Source organism: Microtus oregoni, unplaced genomic scaffold, assembly GCF_018167655.1.
Source record: "Microtus oregoni isolate MIOR12 unplaced genomic scaffold, Mior012 000091F_ref0000469, whole genome shotgun sequence".
NCBI lineage: Eukaryota > Metazoa > Chordata > Mammalia > Rodentia > Cricetidae > Microtus > Microtus oregoni.
In genome coordinates, this window is record NW_024544600.1 from 3388185 (window position 1) to 3402194 (window position 14010).

Consider the following 14010-nt stretch of genomic DNA (forward strand, 5'->3'; position numbering starts at 1 on the left):
GAGGAACTGAAAACTCCTACGTGGCCAGATGGGTTCACGGGAATCTACTAAGCAAGATAAAAATAGTCGTTTTCTCAACTGGGTCGTTTCTTGTCATTTGTATAAGTGTAAACCCTAGGCAGCTAATGGAAGAAAGAATCCTGTACTTCGTAAGAGGACGAGATCGGCGTAAGTTTTAAGTCGCTCTCCAATCTGGGGCTCAAATATTTTCAGGGGTGGAAGAATGGCAAAGGATGTGTGCTTGCGGAGAAGACGAACTTTGAAGCCCCCTGCAGCACTCACATCATTCTATAAACAGCCACTTCTTTCACGCTGCTTTCAAAAAGGGGTTGTGAATCGTTTCCCTGGAAAATAGAGATGGCAGGTAACCTTGCTCCGAGGATAATAGGAGACACGATTCAGACAGGCTCAGAAGCCAGACACTTCAGAAAGTCACACGCCCAGCAATGACGATTCCAAACACTCCCGGTTGGAAATCACAACGCCGGAACAAAGATGGCGTCAGCACGGGAAGACTCGCCCGAGCCCCCTGGACTCTGCACTGCGGCAGCCCGGCAGAGGCAGCATCCCATTGGTCAACTGCGATGAAGTCATCTTGGGGGCGGGACTCGGCGGTGGCGTGGGGGCGGAGCCTGCTTGCGTACCTCCTCGGGACTCGGCTCTGCCGGAGCCGGGGGCTTTGCTGCGGCGGCTGCGGTCGCGGCGGCGGTGCGGGCCAGAGGTGAGTGAGGGTTGTGGAAAGAGCGCGTCCCGGAGCGGCCTTCAAGGGGACCTAGGGGTACACTCCGATACCCCGGACGCTTGTCAGAAGAATTAGCGGGGGCCTTAGGTCTCTGGGAGAAATGTGAGGGGGCTCATCCTCCAGTTCAGACACCTTCCTGTGGGCAGAGGAACTGGAGGGCCATTGCCCCGGGAGGACCCGGGAGGACCCGGGAGGGGGAGGCGACAGGATAGAGGAGATCGAATAGGCAGAGGGATCCGAGGGAATTTCTTAAAGGGTTTTAGAATCTGGGCGTTTCTCCCTTACCCTGAAGACAGGTTGTGCCTGGTCCAGAGAATTTCTGCTTTCTCACTGTGCTGCCCAGAAACGAAGCAGGTGACCGACAAATGCTCCCTGCTAGGAAGGGGAAATTGGAAAACCCGAGCGAGATAGGGAGTCCTCCAGGGAGGACGTAAGGTTTGTTTTGGATCCCCCCCCCCCTTTTGCAGAATTATTCTTTGTTCATGTTTCATCTCGCGACCCCCGGAAACCCTTTTCCAAATTCGTTTTGTGTTTGGTTTCAATGGGGGTAGAGATAGCCTTAGACAGGCCTGTAATCATGAAGGAACAGGAGGAGGGCGGCAACTCGTTAGAGGCTGTCATCCCGATCAGACATGATTTCATATATTTTGAGGCTGTGGCATCTATCCTTGTTCAAGGTGGCGAGGACTGGTAATAGCTCCTGTGGGTGATTCAGATATGCAGTCTTAAGTCAGCCCACATAATCTCTTGAGAAACCCTTGCTTAGTAGAGTGTGTTGTTTTGCTGTCCTGAGAACACCAAATGCAGAAAGGATTTGTTGTTCGGGTTCCTCAAAATGTCTTCCTGCCTTCCCGAAGATCAAATCTTCTCTGAAATGTCAGTCTCACTTATCAGTCAATATGGAATATGCACGACTTTACGACGTTAAAAATACTGTAGTGTATGATCTGCTGACATTAGATATTGCAGACCGTGCTCTACCTGAGCTGAACGAGAGCTTATCGAGAGTAAATAACTGGAATTTCAGTACCACTGATAGCGCCAGTGGCTGCCCAGAACGGAAGTCTTCCGTAGCTCTTAGGGGAGACACGACAGATTGGAATGGCAGTCCTTTTGAGGGTGGGGATGAGAAGAAGATAGCTGCCGGGGTGGAAGGCTTCTCCTCTGGCTTGTTAAAAGTGCTTTGTCATTACCAACGCGTTCCTGTCACGCCTGAGTTGAAATTGAGCTGACTGCGGTGGGCTCCATTGTCTTTTTAAAATGTTGTTTACATACTGAGCTGCCTTAGAAGAGGAATGCTGTTTGGAAGCTTGAGCCCTTTAACCATAGCTTTGGGATAGTACTGGGGATTTTGGATGTTGGAAGTGGGCATTGTCAGTTGAGGTAGGAAAGCTAGTCACATCTTTTACATAAGAGGGTAAAGTCTCTTGTTTCTTGCTCACCAAACAAAACAAACCCAAAGGAAAACAACGAAGAGGACCCTTTTTAGCAAGAAAATTCTGTCTAGTGTGAAAAAACAAACAGTAACAACAAAAAGCTCTGGGTTTGTTGGTGTATTCCAGTAATCCCAGAACTAAGGAGGTGGAGGAGGCAGGAGTTCAAGACCAGCATAGGTTTGAGACCAGCATAGGTTATACAAACAAAATAAAAGCAAACCTCCAGGTGCTGTGAATGTCACTGTATCATATTACAGAGCTTTTTGGAGTTCCCAGCTCCTATCCTTAATCTGCACATATTATTCCTTTGTATTGTGTTGCCCAGAGTACTGTCAGTCAATCCTGATGTCAGTTACAAAGGAAGTGACTCTTTGTTGGGCTCTGGAGTCTGGGACTTAGTAATGACTTTTTGTAATTTCTCTTTTGCACCTTTCTCTTTATTTATTTGTTTGTTTGTTTTTTCAAGTCAGGGTTTCTCTGTAGCTTTGGAGCCTGTCCTGGAACTAGTTCTTATAGACCAGGCTGGCCTCGAACTCACAGAGATCCTCCTGTCTCTGGCATGCGTCACCACTGCCTGGCTGTTTTTGCATCTTTCTAAGCCAGAGAGCAAGACTTCTCACAGGGCATGCAAGAAATAATACCTGGTATTGTTTGTCCTTGGTCCTAGTGGTTAATTCTCAAGCCTTATCATTTTCTCCCTTGCCTCAGATTGGAGTGAACCACAGACACTTACCGACTACTCTCTGCCAACATGGGGGAGCTTTTCCGGAGCGAGGAGATGACGCTGGCCCAGCTGTTTCTACAGTCAGAAGCTGCTTATTGTTGCGTCAGTGAATTAGGAGAACTCGGAAAGGTTCAGTTTCGTGATGTAAGTGGAAGCTTTTTGATCACCATCAAACTGTTTTGTTTGTTATGGTTAACTGCTTTGTCACGAGTGTTTTGCCTTTTTTTTTTTTTTTTTTTTTTTTTTTGGTTTTTCGAGACAGGGTTTCTCTGTGGTTTTGGAGCCTGTCCTGGAACTAGCTCTTGTAGACCAGGCTGGTCTCGAACTCACAAAGATCCGCCTGCCTCTGCCTCCCAAGTGCTGGGATTAAAGGCGTGCGCCACCACCGCCTGGCGTGTTTTGCCTTTTATGTGCAAAGTAATGTCATAGCACTGGCTTAGTACTGTGTAAGCTTAGAGTTGTCTTTTGTCCTTCTAGAGGTGGAAATGGTTTCACCGAACTCTTTTACGGTTGTTTGCTGATTCTTTCTTGGACAGTCATCCTTAGCTGGGCATGATGGTTTATCCCTATAATGCTAGCACATGGGAGACTGAGACAATGAGGTGAGGAGCCTAAGCTACAGAGTGAGACCTTGTATAGAAGGAGGAGGAGACCACAACAACAAAAAGCTCAAAAGAAAAACAGACTGATGATGATGGATGGCAAATGGCCTGAGATGCCAGTACTTTGGAGATGTAGGAGTATTATGAATTCAAGGTCATCCTTGGCTATATAATAAGTGTGAGGCCAGCTTGAGCTACATGAGACCTTGTCTGGGGGGGGGGGAAGAGAAAAGGAAACAATTTTAAGTGTTATCAAGGTAGTTGTCAGGAATGCTGGCAGAGGATACCACGCTAATCTATTACTTTTACTTTATTTGGGTCCCTTTAACATCACAACCTGATATGTAAGACAACAAAACCTGTAGTTTTTCCATGCAGTAAGATCTAAAAGAAGATTTTAAAACAAAATCAGAGACCCTTATATAAACAAAACTTATATGGTATGTAAGTAAGCATATACTATATGTTTTGGATACTTGGAAAGGATCTCAAACCAAAAAGGATAGTCTAAGTGGGTTTGTTGTTGTTGTGTTGTTTTGTTTTTTAAAATATGCTCGGGAGTTTATAATTTGAACAAGAAGATACTGTGCACACAGATGAAAGGTGTAGGTGGTCCGGAGGGTCCCTGACTCAGCTCCTGCATTCTCAGAGTTCCAAGTACTTTTCATAGCCGTCGTAATGGTCATGATTTCACATTTCTCAACGGGAACAGTGGAGTAAACTCCCTTCTCACAATGTTCTAAGCCCCGTGAAGACAAGGACATTCTCTGTTGTTGCTCATAATTGTGTCTTTAGTACCTGTACAAGGTTTTAAATCATGATTGGTTGGGATGAGTGGATGAATTAAACCAGAGTGATCAGAAATGGATAGGATTAACTAATAAAGGTCCTGGAGTTGGCGGACTGTCCGGAAGTTCTCTGGCAGGTGGTTCTTCTGGCAATACTGTACACACTGTGCTCTCTGTGTATTCAATAAACTCGCCTTTAAAACAAAACAAAACGAAAGCCTGACATGATAACTCACATCTCGGTGCTTGGGAGGCACAGGCAGGAGGCTAACCATGAATTTGAAGCCCACATTATCTGCACAGTGAATTCTAGGCCAGCCGGTGCTACATAGTTATTATAACTAAGAGGTTATTGTAGTGCAGCTTAGCTGCTGTGCTCGCCACACAGCAACCTTCACTGAGTTCCTGTTTCTGAAAAGGTGGCTATGGGGCATATGTCTGTGGTTCCAGCACAAGGGAAACTGAGCCATGTGCATCCTGGGAGTGAGATCCTGTATCAAAAAGCAAAAACAAAACAACAACCAAACTATGGTAGGAATAACATCTAAGGTTGAGTTGTGGCACTCATGTGCATGGGTGTACTCTCTCTCTCTCTCTCTCTCTCTCTTTCTCTACCAATCACACACACACACACACAGAATATCACCAAGCATCACATACTCATGTACATAGCATTTTAGATGTTGCCATAGAAACCCAATGGAAGCACCCATGTGTTATACTCCCTTTGGCTCTGCCTTGTTACAATTGTATCAATAGGCCCGTGTCCAGATGTAAAGAAAGAAATAGACCAATCTTTCGGGTATGAGATGAGATCTCTTTTATTTATTTTTTTTACAAACTATCTTTTCATTTTACATGCCAAATTCAGTTCCTACTCTCTCCACTTCTATTCCCTCCATCTTCCCCCACCTTATCTATCCCCCCCCCCCCCCACATTCACTCCTCAGAGAGGGTAGGCTTCCCATAGAGAGTCAAAGTCTAGCACATTGCTTTGAGGCAGGACCAAGGCCCTCCCCACTATATCTAGGCTGAGCAAGGTTTTCCTCCAGAGAGAATGGGTTCCAAAAAGCTAGAAAAAGCAGTAGGGATAAATCCTGGTCTCACTGCCAGTGGCCCCACAGTCTGCTGCAGCCGTACAACTGTCACCCACATTCAGAGGGCCTAACAGAGACGGAGAACAAGGAAAGAGATATCTTGATTGAGGGAGCCATTACAGGGCTAGCAAGAAACCTGGCACTAGAAAGATCTTGTCTTGCATTTTCTGTGTGTCCAGTTGGTATCTGTCTGTGGATAGGAGCTTTCCTCTTCTGTGAACCGTGTGTTCCTTCATCTGCCTGTAGCTGTCAGGGGAACTTTTGCTTATTGACTTGTGAATTTTAACAAGTTCCCCACCTATTCTAGGTGCTGCTGTTTTTTCTTTCTCTTTCTCGTCTCTCTTCCTCCTCTTACTCCCCCGCCCCCCGCTTCTTTTTGTGACGTGGTCTTGCTTTGTAGCTTTGACCGTCCTGGAATTCACTAGTCGGACTGACCTTGAACTCACAGATATTCCTTTGGCCTCAGCCTCCCCCAGTTTGGGGATTTCAGGTGTGCCTACTATTCTATTCTTGTTCAATATTTATTTTTGTATGTGTGCACAAGCACATTCATATGTGTAATTGTTTGTGTATACTTGCATGTGCACATGTGTGTACATGCCTGTAAAGGCCAGAGGTCAATATTGGATATTTCTCAGTTAGTTTCCACCTTAGTTTTCTTTTCTTTTCTTTTCTTTCTTTCTTTCTTTCTTTTTTTTTTTTTTTTTTTTTTTTTGAGGCAGGGTTTCACTGAAGCAGGCTGGCCGCAAACTCGTAGAGATCCACCTGCCTCTGCCTCCTGAGTGCTGGGATTAAAGGCATGTGCCACCACTGCCCGGCTCCACCTTAGTTTTTGAGGCAGGGTTTCCTCACTGAACCTGGAGCCTGTCCGACTTTCTTATGTGGGCTCTAAGGCTTGAGCTCGGGTCTTCGTGTTTCCATGGCAGGCTCTTCACTGACTGAGCCGTGTCCTCAGCCTTTCTCTATTATTAAAGATAAATTTGATCACTCAATTAAGGTATTATTTCCCAGGCTTCTCCACTGTAAAAGGATCTTATCCCCTGTATAATTAATAAGTAATCTGGGGTGATAACTTTTGAAAGCTGTGTGACTATCCTGTTTCCCAGAACTGTTTTACTCAATAGTTTTAAAAAATAGGGCTGGAGAGATGGTTCAGTGGTTAAGAGCATTGCCTGCTCTTCCAAAGGTCCTGAGTTCAATTCCCAGCAACCACATGGTGGCTCACAACCATCTTTAAAGAGGTCTGGTGCCCTCTTCTGGCCTGCAGACATGCACACAGACAGAATATTGTACACACAATAAATAAATAAATATTTAAAAAAATAAATAAAAAATAAAAAATATTTATTATTATTATTATTTTATTTATTGACATTTTTGAGATAGGGTCTCACTCTGTAGCTTTGACTGTCCTAGAACTCCCTATGTAGACCAGGCTAGCCTCAAATTCAAAGAGATTCGACTGCCTCTACCTCCTGAGTGCTGGGATTAAAGGCACTATACCCAGTTTATTTATTATTTTTAAAATTTTTAAAATTTATTTACTTATTTATTTTGACTTTTCAAGACAGGGTTTCTCTGTGTAACAGCCCATGTTGTCTTGGAACTCGCTGTAGACCAGGCTGACCTCAAATTTACAGAGATCCGCCTGCTTCTGCCTCTCAAGTGTTGGAATTAAAGGTGTGTGCCACCACTGCCCTGCTTAAAATCCATTTTTGATTATTTATACTTGCATGTATTTGTATGTAGGTATGCACATGTGAGTGCAGGTGCCTGAGGAGCTGGAGTTACAGGCAGTTGTGAGCTACCATGTATGGAGGTGCTGGGAGTGGAACTTCCGTCCTCTGGAAGAGGGAGTGTTTTTAACTGCTGAGCCTAGGTTACAATGTAGTAAAAATATTTATTTTCCTATATAACTTGTGTGGTTTTATATTTTTTTGGTATGCATCTTCATTTCTTAAACTTTCAGTACTTTGGAGGCAAAAGCAGAAGGGTATTGAACTCAGTGATATCCTGGGCTATATAGCAAATTGTACTGTAAATCTCTTAACTGCTGTGACTGAGTGGGACAGGCTGGTACACTCCTATAATCCTAGCACTTGGGAGAAACAGGAGTTCAAGGTCATCCTTAACTGCGTAGTAAGTCCAAGTCTATCTTGGCTGTATATTAGACTTTGTCTTAAAAATTCCAACTACCAGGCAAGAGAGAGGTTAAGAGTACTTCCTGCTCTTTGCGGACCTGAGTTAAATTTCCAGCACCCACATCCCAGTGTGGATCTCCAGCTCCTATTACTACTTTAGAGAAAGGTACTACCATACCATTCATCTATTCCCTCATATATGAGTTTATTTATGTATGTATTTATTATTGGTGCTGGAAATTGAACCTAGGTCCTCTTGTGTACTAGGTAAGTGCTTTGCCTATGAGCTACATTCCCAGCCCTTTTTATTTTGAGACACAGTCTTACTAAATTGTCCATACTGGCCCTAAATTTACACGTAGCCCTGACTGGCTTTGTACCTAGAATCCTATTTCAGCTCATGAATAGCTGGGATTATGAGGCCTGTACCAAGTCCAGCTTTGTTAGTTGTTTGAGACAGTCTTCCGTAGCTCAAGATGATGACTAGTTTCTGATGGCGCTGAGGATAGCATTAAACCCCTAGTTCTCCCACTGCTACTTCCCAAGTCCTAGGATTATAGTTAACTACCTGGCTTGTACATCAGTTTTTGTTTTAAGTTTTGTGTTGGTTTTGCTGGTTTCTTTTGTTGTTATTGTTTTGAGACAGGGTTTCTCTGTGTAGCCTTGGCTGTCTTGAAACTCTCTGTAGACCAGACTGGCTTTGAATTCACAGAGAGCTACCTGCCTCTGCCTCCTGAGTGCTGGAATTAGAGGTGTGCACCACCATTGCCCAGCTTGCTTTTAAGTTTTTGTGTTTTGAGATTTTTGTTTGGTTGGTTTTGGTTTTTTGAGACAGGGTTTCTCTGTAGCTTTGGAGCCTGACCTGAAACTCACTCTATACACCAGGCTGGCCTCAAACTCCTAACGACCCACCTACTTCTGCCTACAAAGTGCTGGGATTAAAGGCATGCGCCCACACCATTGCCTGGCTTGTTTTTATTTATTATTTATTATAAATAAAGTTTTTTTATTATCATTATTATTATTATTATTATTATTATTATTATTATTATTATTGGCGGTGGTGTGGTGGTGGACAGCTTTTTGGAGCTGATGTTATCCTTCTAGCTTTATGTAGATTCTAAGGGATGAACTCAGGTCACCAGGCTTGCACTGTCTCCAGGCAAGCTCCCTTACACCTGAGCTGTCTTGCCTACCCTGCAATAGTTGAATATTTTACTCCTGGACTAGAGAGATGATTCAGTAGTTAAAACACTCGCTGTTCTTCCAGAAGAGCCAAGTTTGGTTCTCAGTTTCATATCGCTCCAGTTATATGAAATCAGATCATCATATCTCTGTGATGTCTGAGGGGTACCTACACACATGTGCAAACACACACACACACACACACACACACACAGAGAGAGAGAGAGAGAGAGAGAGAGAGAGAGAGAGAGAGAATGAATAAGTATTCCTGGAGTCAGAAAGATGACTCAGAAGGTAAAGAGGCAGTTCTTGTCAAGACTGATAATGTGAGTTTGATCCCTGGAACCCACATGTGGAAGGAGAGGTCAACTCCTGCAGCTAATCCTCTCCCATCCACATGTGCACTGTGGCAAGGGTGCACCCACCCATGTGAATACACATTCAGATACACACAGAGTAGGTGAATGTGGAAGGATGTAGCTCAAACTCTACTGTCTCATCAAGTTGCCATTTCCTCCCTACCCCCTTCTAGCTGGAAATCTGTGCACTTTGACCTATATCTTCTACCTGCCACCCCTCCTTTCTGTCTCCCTCTCTGGTAGCCATTTGGTAGCTATCTCAATACTTCTGTAATTCAACTCTCTAAGATTCTACATGTAGAGGACTGGAGCGATGGTTCCGAGGTTAAGATCACCGACGGCTCTTCCAGAGGGCCTGGGTTTGACTCTCAGCACCCACATGGCAGCTCACAACCATAATTCAGGTTCCAGGGGATCTGGCATCCTCTTGGCCTCCGAGGTGCACAGACATACATGTAGACACATCACCCATCTATACTCACAAAAATCTTAAAGGAAAAAATGTTAATAAATAGTAAAATGAAACTGTACATGTAGGTCAGATGCAGTGTGCCTGGTGTGTTCACTTTGTGTCTCATCCCATGTTGTCCATACATTCCTTGGTAGGTTGATTCTATATGTTAGTTACTGATTTCAGTTCCTCTGTGTACCTAGAAGTGGGATTTCTGGACTGTATGGCAGTCCTACCTGCTCCATGCCGGGACTGCACCGAGGTGTCTGTGCATGATGGGTAAAGTAGTTTACCAGTCAGCTACATCCCCATCTCTTGGTAGTTTTTTTGTAAAGAATTTTTGTTTCTCCCCCACCCCCAGGAACTACTGTTTTTCATATGACAGTATAATTCTATATTCCTGTCAACAATGCACAGAGTTCTCTTCTGTCGACATCCTCATTTTAGTTCATACCTCTCCTCTTTTCAGACAAGGGCTTGCTAGGGAGCCCAGGCTGGCCTATAACTTGCCTTGCTCTCCAGGCTGACTTTGAACTTCTAATCCCTGCTTCTATAGAGTTGGGATCACTGTGTGAACCACCAAGCCTGGCTCCCATTTTTCTCATGAAAGTCGTTCTAACAGGTGTAAGGAGATACTCCTTGTGGTATGGCTTTTGTGGATGAATAAAGTCAGACTGTCCCCAGAAGGTGAGCACCTGTGACCTGGCTGCCTAAGATCCAGGTGGTGGAAAGGAAGGGCACTCATCACTTTGGCTGATTCCTCTCCATCCCAGATGTGCGTTGCAGCAGCAATGAGGCTTTTAGCTTCAGCTTGTGCAGCTGGATCGGTAGACAGTTTTGACTAGAATTGCATTATACACTGGCACAAAATTAAGGTTCCATTTCTGGGATGTGTCGCTTATAAAACAGGAGGTAGACTCGGTGTTTGAAGTCTGCTATTATGTTCTTGTTTTTCAGTTAAATCCAGATGTGAATGTTTTCCAGAGGAAATTTGTGAATGAAGTTAGAAGATGTGAAGAAATGGATCGAAAGCTTCGTATGTACAGTTTGGTCCTGTGTGACATTCCTATTGTGAATCATTGTCTTAAATTAGGGTCACTAGTCCTCTCGGCTAAGGAATAAAGCTGTACAGTAGGACAAGGGAAGAGGCCAGGAGGTGCTCAGCAGGTGAAAGCACTTGCCAAGCGTGCCTGAAGATCGGAGTGCAGTCCCCAGAACCTGTGCAAAAAGCCAGATGTGGCTGCCCTTGGGATTCTAGGTACTCTCCAACCTGTTGTTCCTGTGCAGTGTTTTCAATACGCAACAGTAAATAAACAACCAGAACCAGATGTGGTGAACATCCGAAACCTCAGCATTCCTACAGTGAGGTGGGAGGCCAGCTACCCAGAGTACATGGGCAGCAGACACAAGGAGCAGGGTGGAAGGCGGGAACTGCTCCCAAAAGTTGTCCTCTGACCTCCACATGAACAGCTACCCAGAGTACATGGGCAGCAGACGCAAGGAGCAGGGTGGAAGGCGGGAACTGCTCCCAAAAGTTGTCCTCTGACCTCCACATGAACAGCTACCCTCATGTATGCACACACATGCACATATACAAAGTAAACTGGTTAAAAGATTTGAAAAAAGAGAAGGAAAAAAAATCTGCAACCATGACATTAAGATGAACTTCTTGTATATAAATAGACTTTATGGTGTTTAAGCTAGGTAGTGCTTAAGGGAAATCTTGTTCAAAGACAAGCTGAAAACACTGTGATTATTTTTTTTTGTTAGGCTTTTTTTTGTAGCTTAGGCCAACCTGGAACTCTGTGTAGTGATCCTCCTGCTGTGGCTTTTGGAGGACCGTATAAAGCCACTGTGCTTAGATTCTCGCGGATTTGTAACAGCAGAACCATGCTATAGAACTTTAAAAGCTAGAATACTATCAGATTTAGAGTTAGCTGAGTCACCTTTTCATCAGAGCACTTTATGAAAAATGGAACATTCACTGAGGCTTTACCGAAGGCTAGGGTGCTAATGAGTGATTAAAACCATGTATTCATGGGGGTTGGAGAGATGGCTCAGAGGTTAAGAAAACTGACTGTTGTTCCGGAGGTCCTGAGTTCAATTCCCAGCAACCACATGGTGGCTCACACCCATCTATAATGAGATCTGGTGCCCAGAACACTATGTACATAATAAATAAATTTAAAAAAAAGCCTGTATTCATTCCCTGCAATACGCCTTTGAGAAGTGGGAGCTGCACTTTAATCCCAGCACTTAGAGGCAGACAGTTCCTGTGAGTTCACACCAGCTTGGTCTTCAAGATAAATAAAAAGATAGGCGTTGCTCGTTAAGGGCTAAGACACCTGTGACTTCCTTGACATACCCGAGAATACAGACACTGTCAAAATAAATAAAAAGATAGGTGTTGCTCTCGTTAAGGGCTAAGACACCTGTGACTTCCTTGACATGCCCGAGAATATAGACACTGTCAAAATAAAAAAAGATAGGCGTTGCTCTCGTTAAGGGTTAAGACATCTGTGACTTCCTTGACATACCCAAGAATATAAGCTCATAATGGAGCCAGCATTTGAAACTAGGCCATTCTGTTTGGCTCCATCCATGATCTTGCCACTCTACCAAGCCCATAGATAAATTGTGTTGTATTCTAAATTAAAAAAAAAAAAAAAAAAAGGCTGGTAGTTGTCATGAAAACACTCTTCTCTTTTGGTGTTTTGGGCCCTTTTATGCTTAATTTTTGACTTTTGGTATTTAAAAAAAATGGCCTAATTGTTTCAAATTAAATGATTCTTCCTGACTTAGAATTATCTTGCTCATGTCATGTGTCAGATGCCCTGTAGATGCTGTGTTCTTCTGAAGCTTGGATTAGCCAATAATACCCACAGAGAGCCGTCGTACCTGGAGAAAGCAGGGCACACAGGGTGGAGAGGTGAAGTGGCTGCAAGCCAATTTTAACCTCAGAGAAAGGCACACCTGCTTGTGCCTGTAGTTCAAGGTCATTCTCAGAACAACAGCAAAGGCCAGGAGAGAGAAAGGAAGCAGTCCTGGGCTTGACCACTCTCCCTGGGACAGCTTTCCAGAGTGCAGAGTACAGGAAAGGAATGTGTGGAGAGAAAAGGTTCTTTCGTTTGTCAGTTCTTCCTAGGATGAAGCTCTTTTTCACCAGGCGTTAGGGGTGTGTGTGTCTGTGCGCGTGCACATGCATGTATGTGTGTTTTCTCAAATAATGAGAATTCCAGGCATAACCCTACAAGTGAGCACTCTGACTCTATGTTCTAGGATTTGTCGAGAAAGAGATAAGGAAAGCAGACATCCCAATTCTGGACACTGGTGAAAACCCAGAGGTGCCCTTCCCCCGGGACATGATCGACTTAGAGGTAAACAGTTCTCAGCTGGCTCTCCACGTAAATGCAGGGATTGCCTTCCTGAGTGGTTGGCGTAGAGGAATTCTTACCAACCTTGTGTATTGTCTTTCATTGTAAATGTTTTCTAGGTGGGACTGAAGTGAATTCTCTCCTTTATAATTTCAAACAGTATCTCACACAGAGATAACATATTATAATATGCCAACAGATTAATGCTTATCGGGTTACTGGTCCCTTGTTAGCCGATGACCCTCACACACTAAATGAATAGCCAGTGAGCTTTGGATATTTTGAGTGTCTGACTTCTCTCAGGAAACTCACTGAGAGTGTGCGGTGGGATGTGTAGACAAACAAAGGCCCACATAAGTGCTGTCTCACTTAAAGTTGCTCTTAAAAATCACAGCATTTGCTTCACAGCTGTAGCTGACAGGTTACCATGGCAACAGTTTTGCGGTGCTAATTCTGTTAATGTCCTTTAGAGCAAGCACAGGGAGCTTAGTTTGAATTAACAGCTTTCTTTTTTAAACCCTAGGCCAACTTCGAGAAGATTGAAAATGAACTGAAGGAAATCAACACCAACCAGGAAGCCCTGAAGAGAAACTTCCTGGAACTGACTGAATTAAAATTTATACTTCGCAAAACTCAGCAGTTTTTTGATGAGGTCAGACTATTGTTTCTTCTAGTACTTGAGCAGCTGGTACACCTGCACAAGTGGGCCATATTTTTATTCCAATAATTATTTTAATTTGCTAGTCTGGAAGCAATGCCGCTTTTGCACCGTTTCAGTTAGCGAATGTCAGGGTGCGTTCCATTTTCCATGGAGCACACAGCCAGCCATGGCACCACGTATTTTCACGTCCTCTGCAAACTTCCATCTCACAGCGGGGGGGGGGGGGGGGAATTTAAAGTTGACACATAAGTGCAGTGAGTTGAGATGTCTCTGTGACACTTCTAGGTGTGTGTTACAAGGTAAGTATAATACATATGAAGTTGAGGAAACAGGCGTCTGGTTGTGCGCAGAATTACGGTGAAGTTCCCAACTCCAGACCTTTGCTCATCAGATTCCTGTTCGCCCACCTTGGGGATTCTTCTCGGCCCTTAGATCTCAAGTCACACCGGT

General features: G+C 44.2%; 1 protein-coding gene across 7 annotated transcripts in view; it reads left to right on the plus strand.

Moving 5' to 3' along the window:
- Positions 1-592: 592 nt before the first annotated feature.
- Positions 593-14010, plus strand: part of Atp6v0a1 (ATPase H+ transporting V0 subunit a1) — a 54966-nt gene continuing 41548 nt past the window's right edge. For all 7 annotated transcript variants that reach the window (XM_041643994.1, XM_041643995.1, XM_041643997.1 and 4 more), the window contains exons 1-5: positions 593-721; positions 2887-3046; positions 10483-10561; positions 12805-12902; positions 13423-13551. In XM_041643994.1, coding sequence (XP_041499928.1) covers positions 2930-3046; positions 10483-10561; positions 12805-12902; positions 13423-13551 — 423 coding nt within the window. In that variant the 5' untranslated portion in view covers positions 593-721; positions 2887-2929. The remainder of the gene's footprint in view (positions 722-2886; positions 3047-10482; positions 10562-12804; positions 12903-13422; positions 13552-14010) is intronic.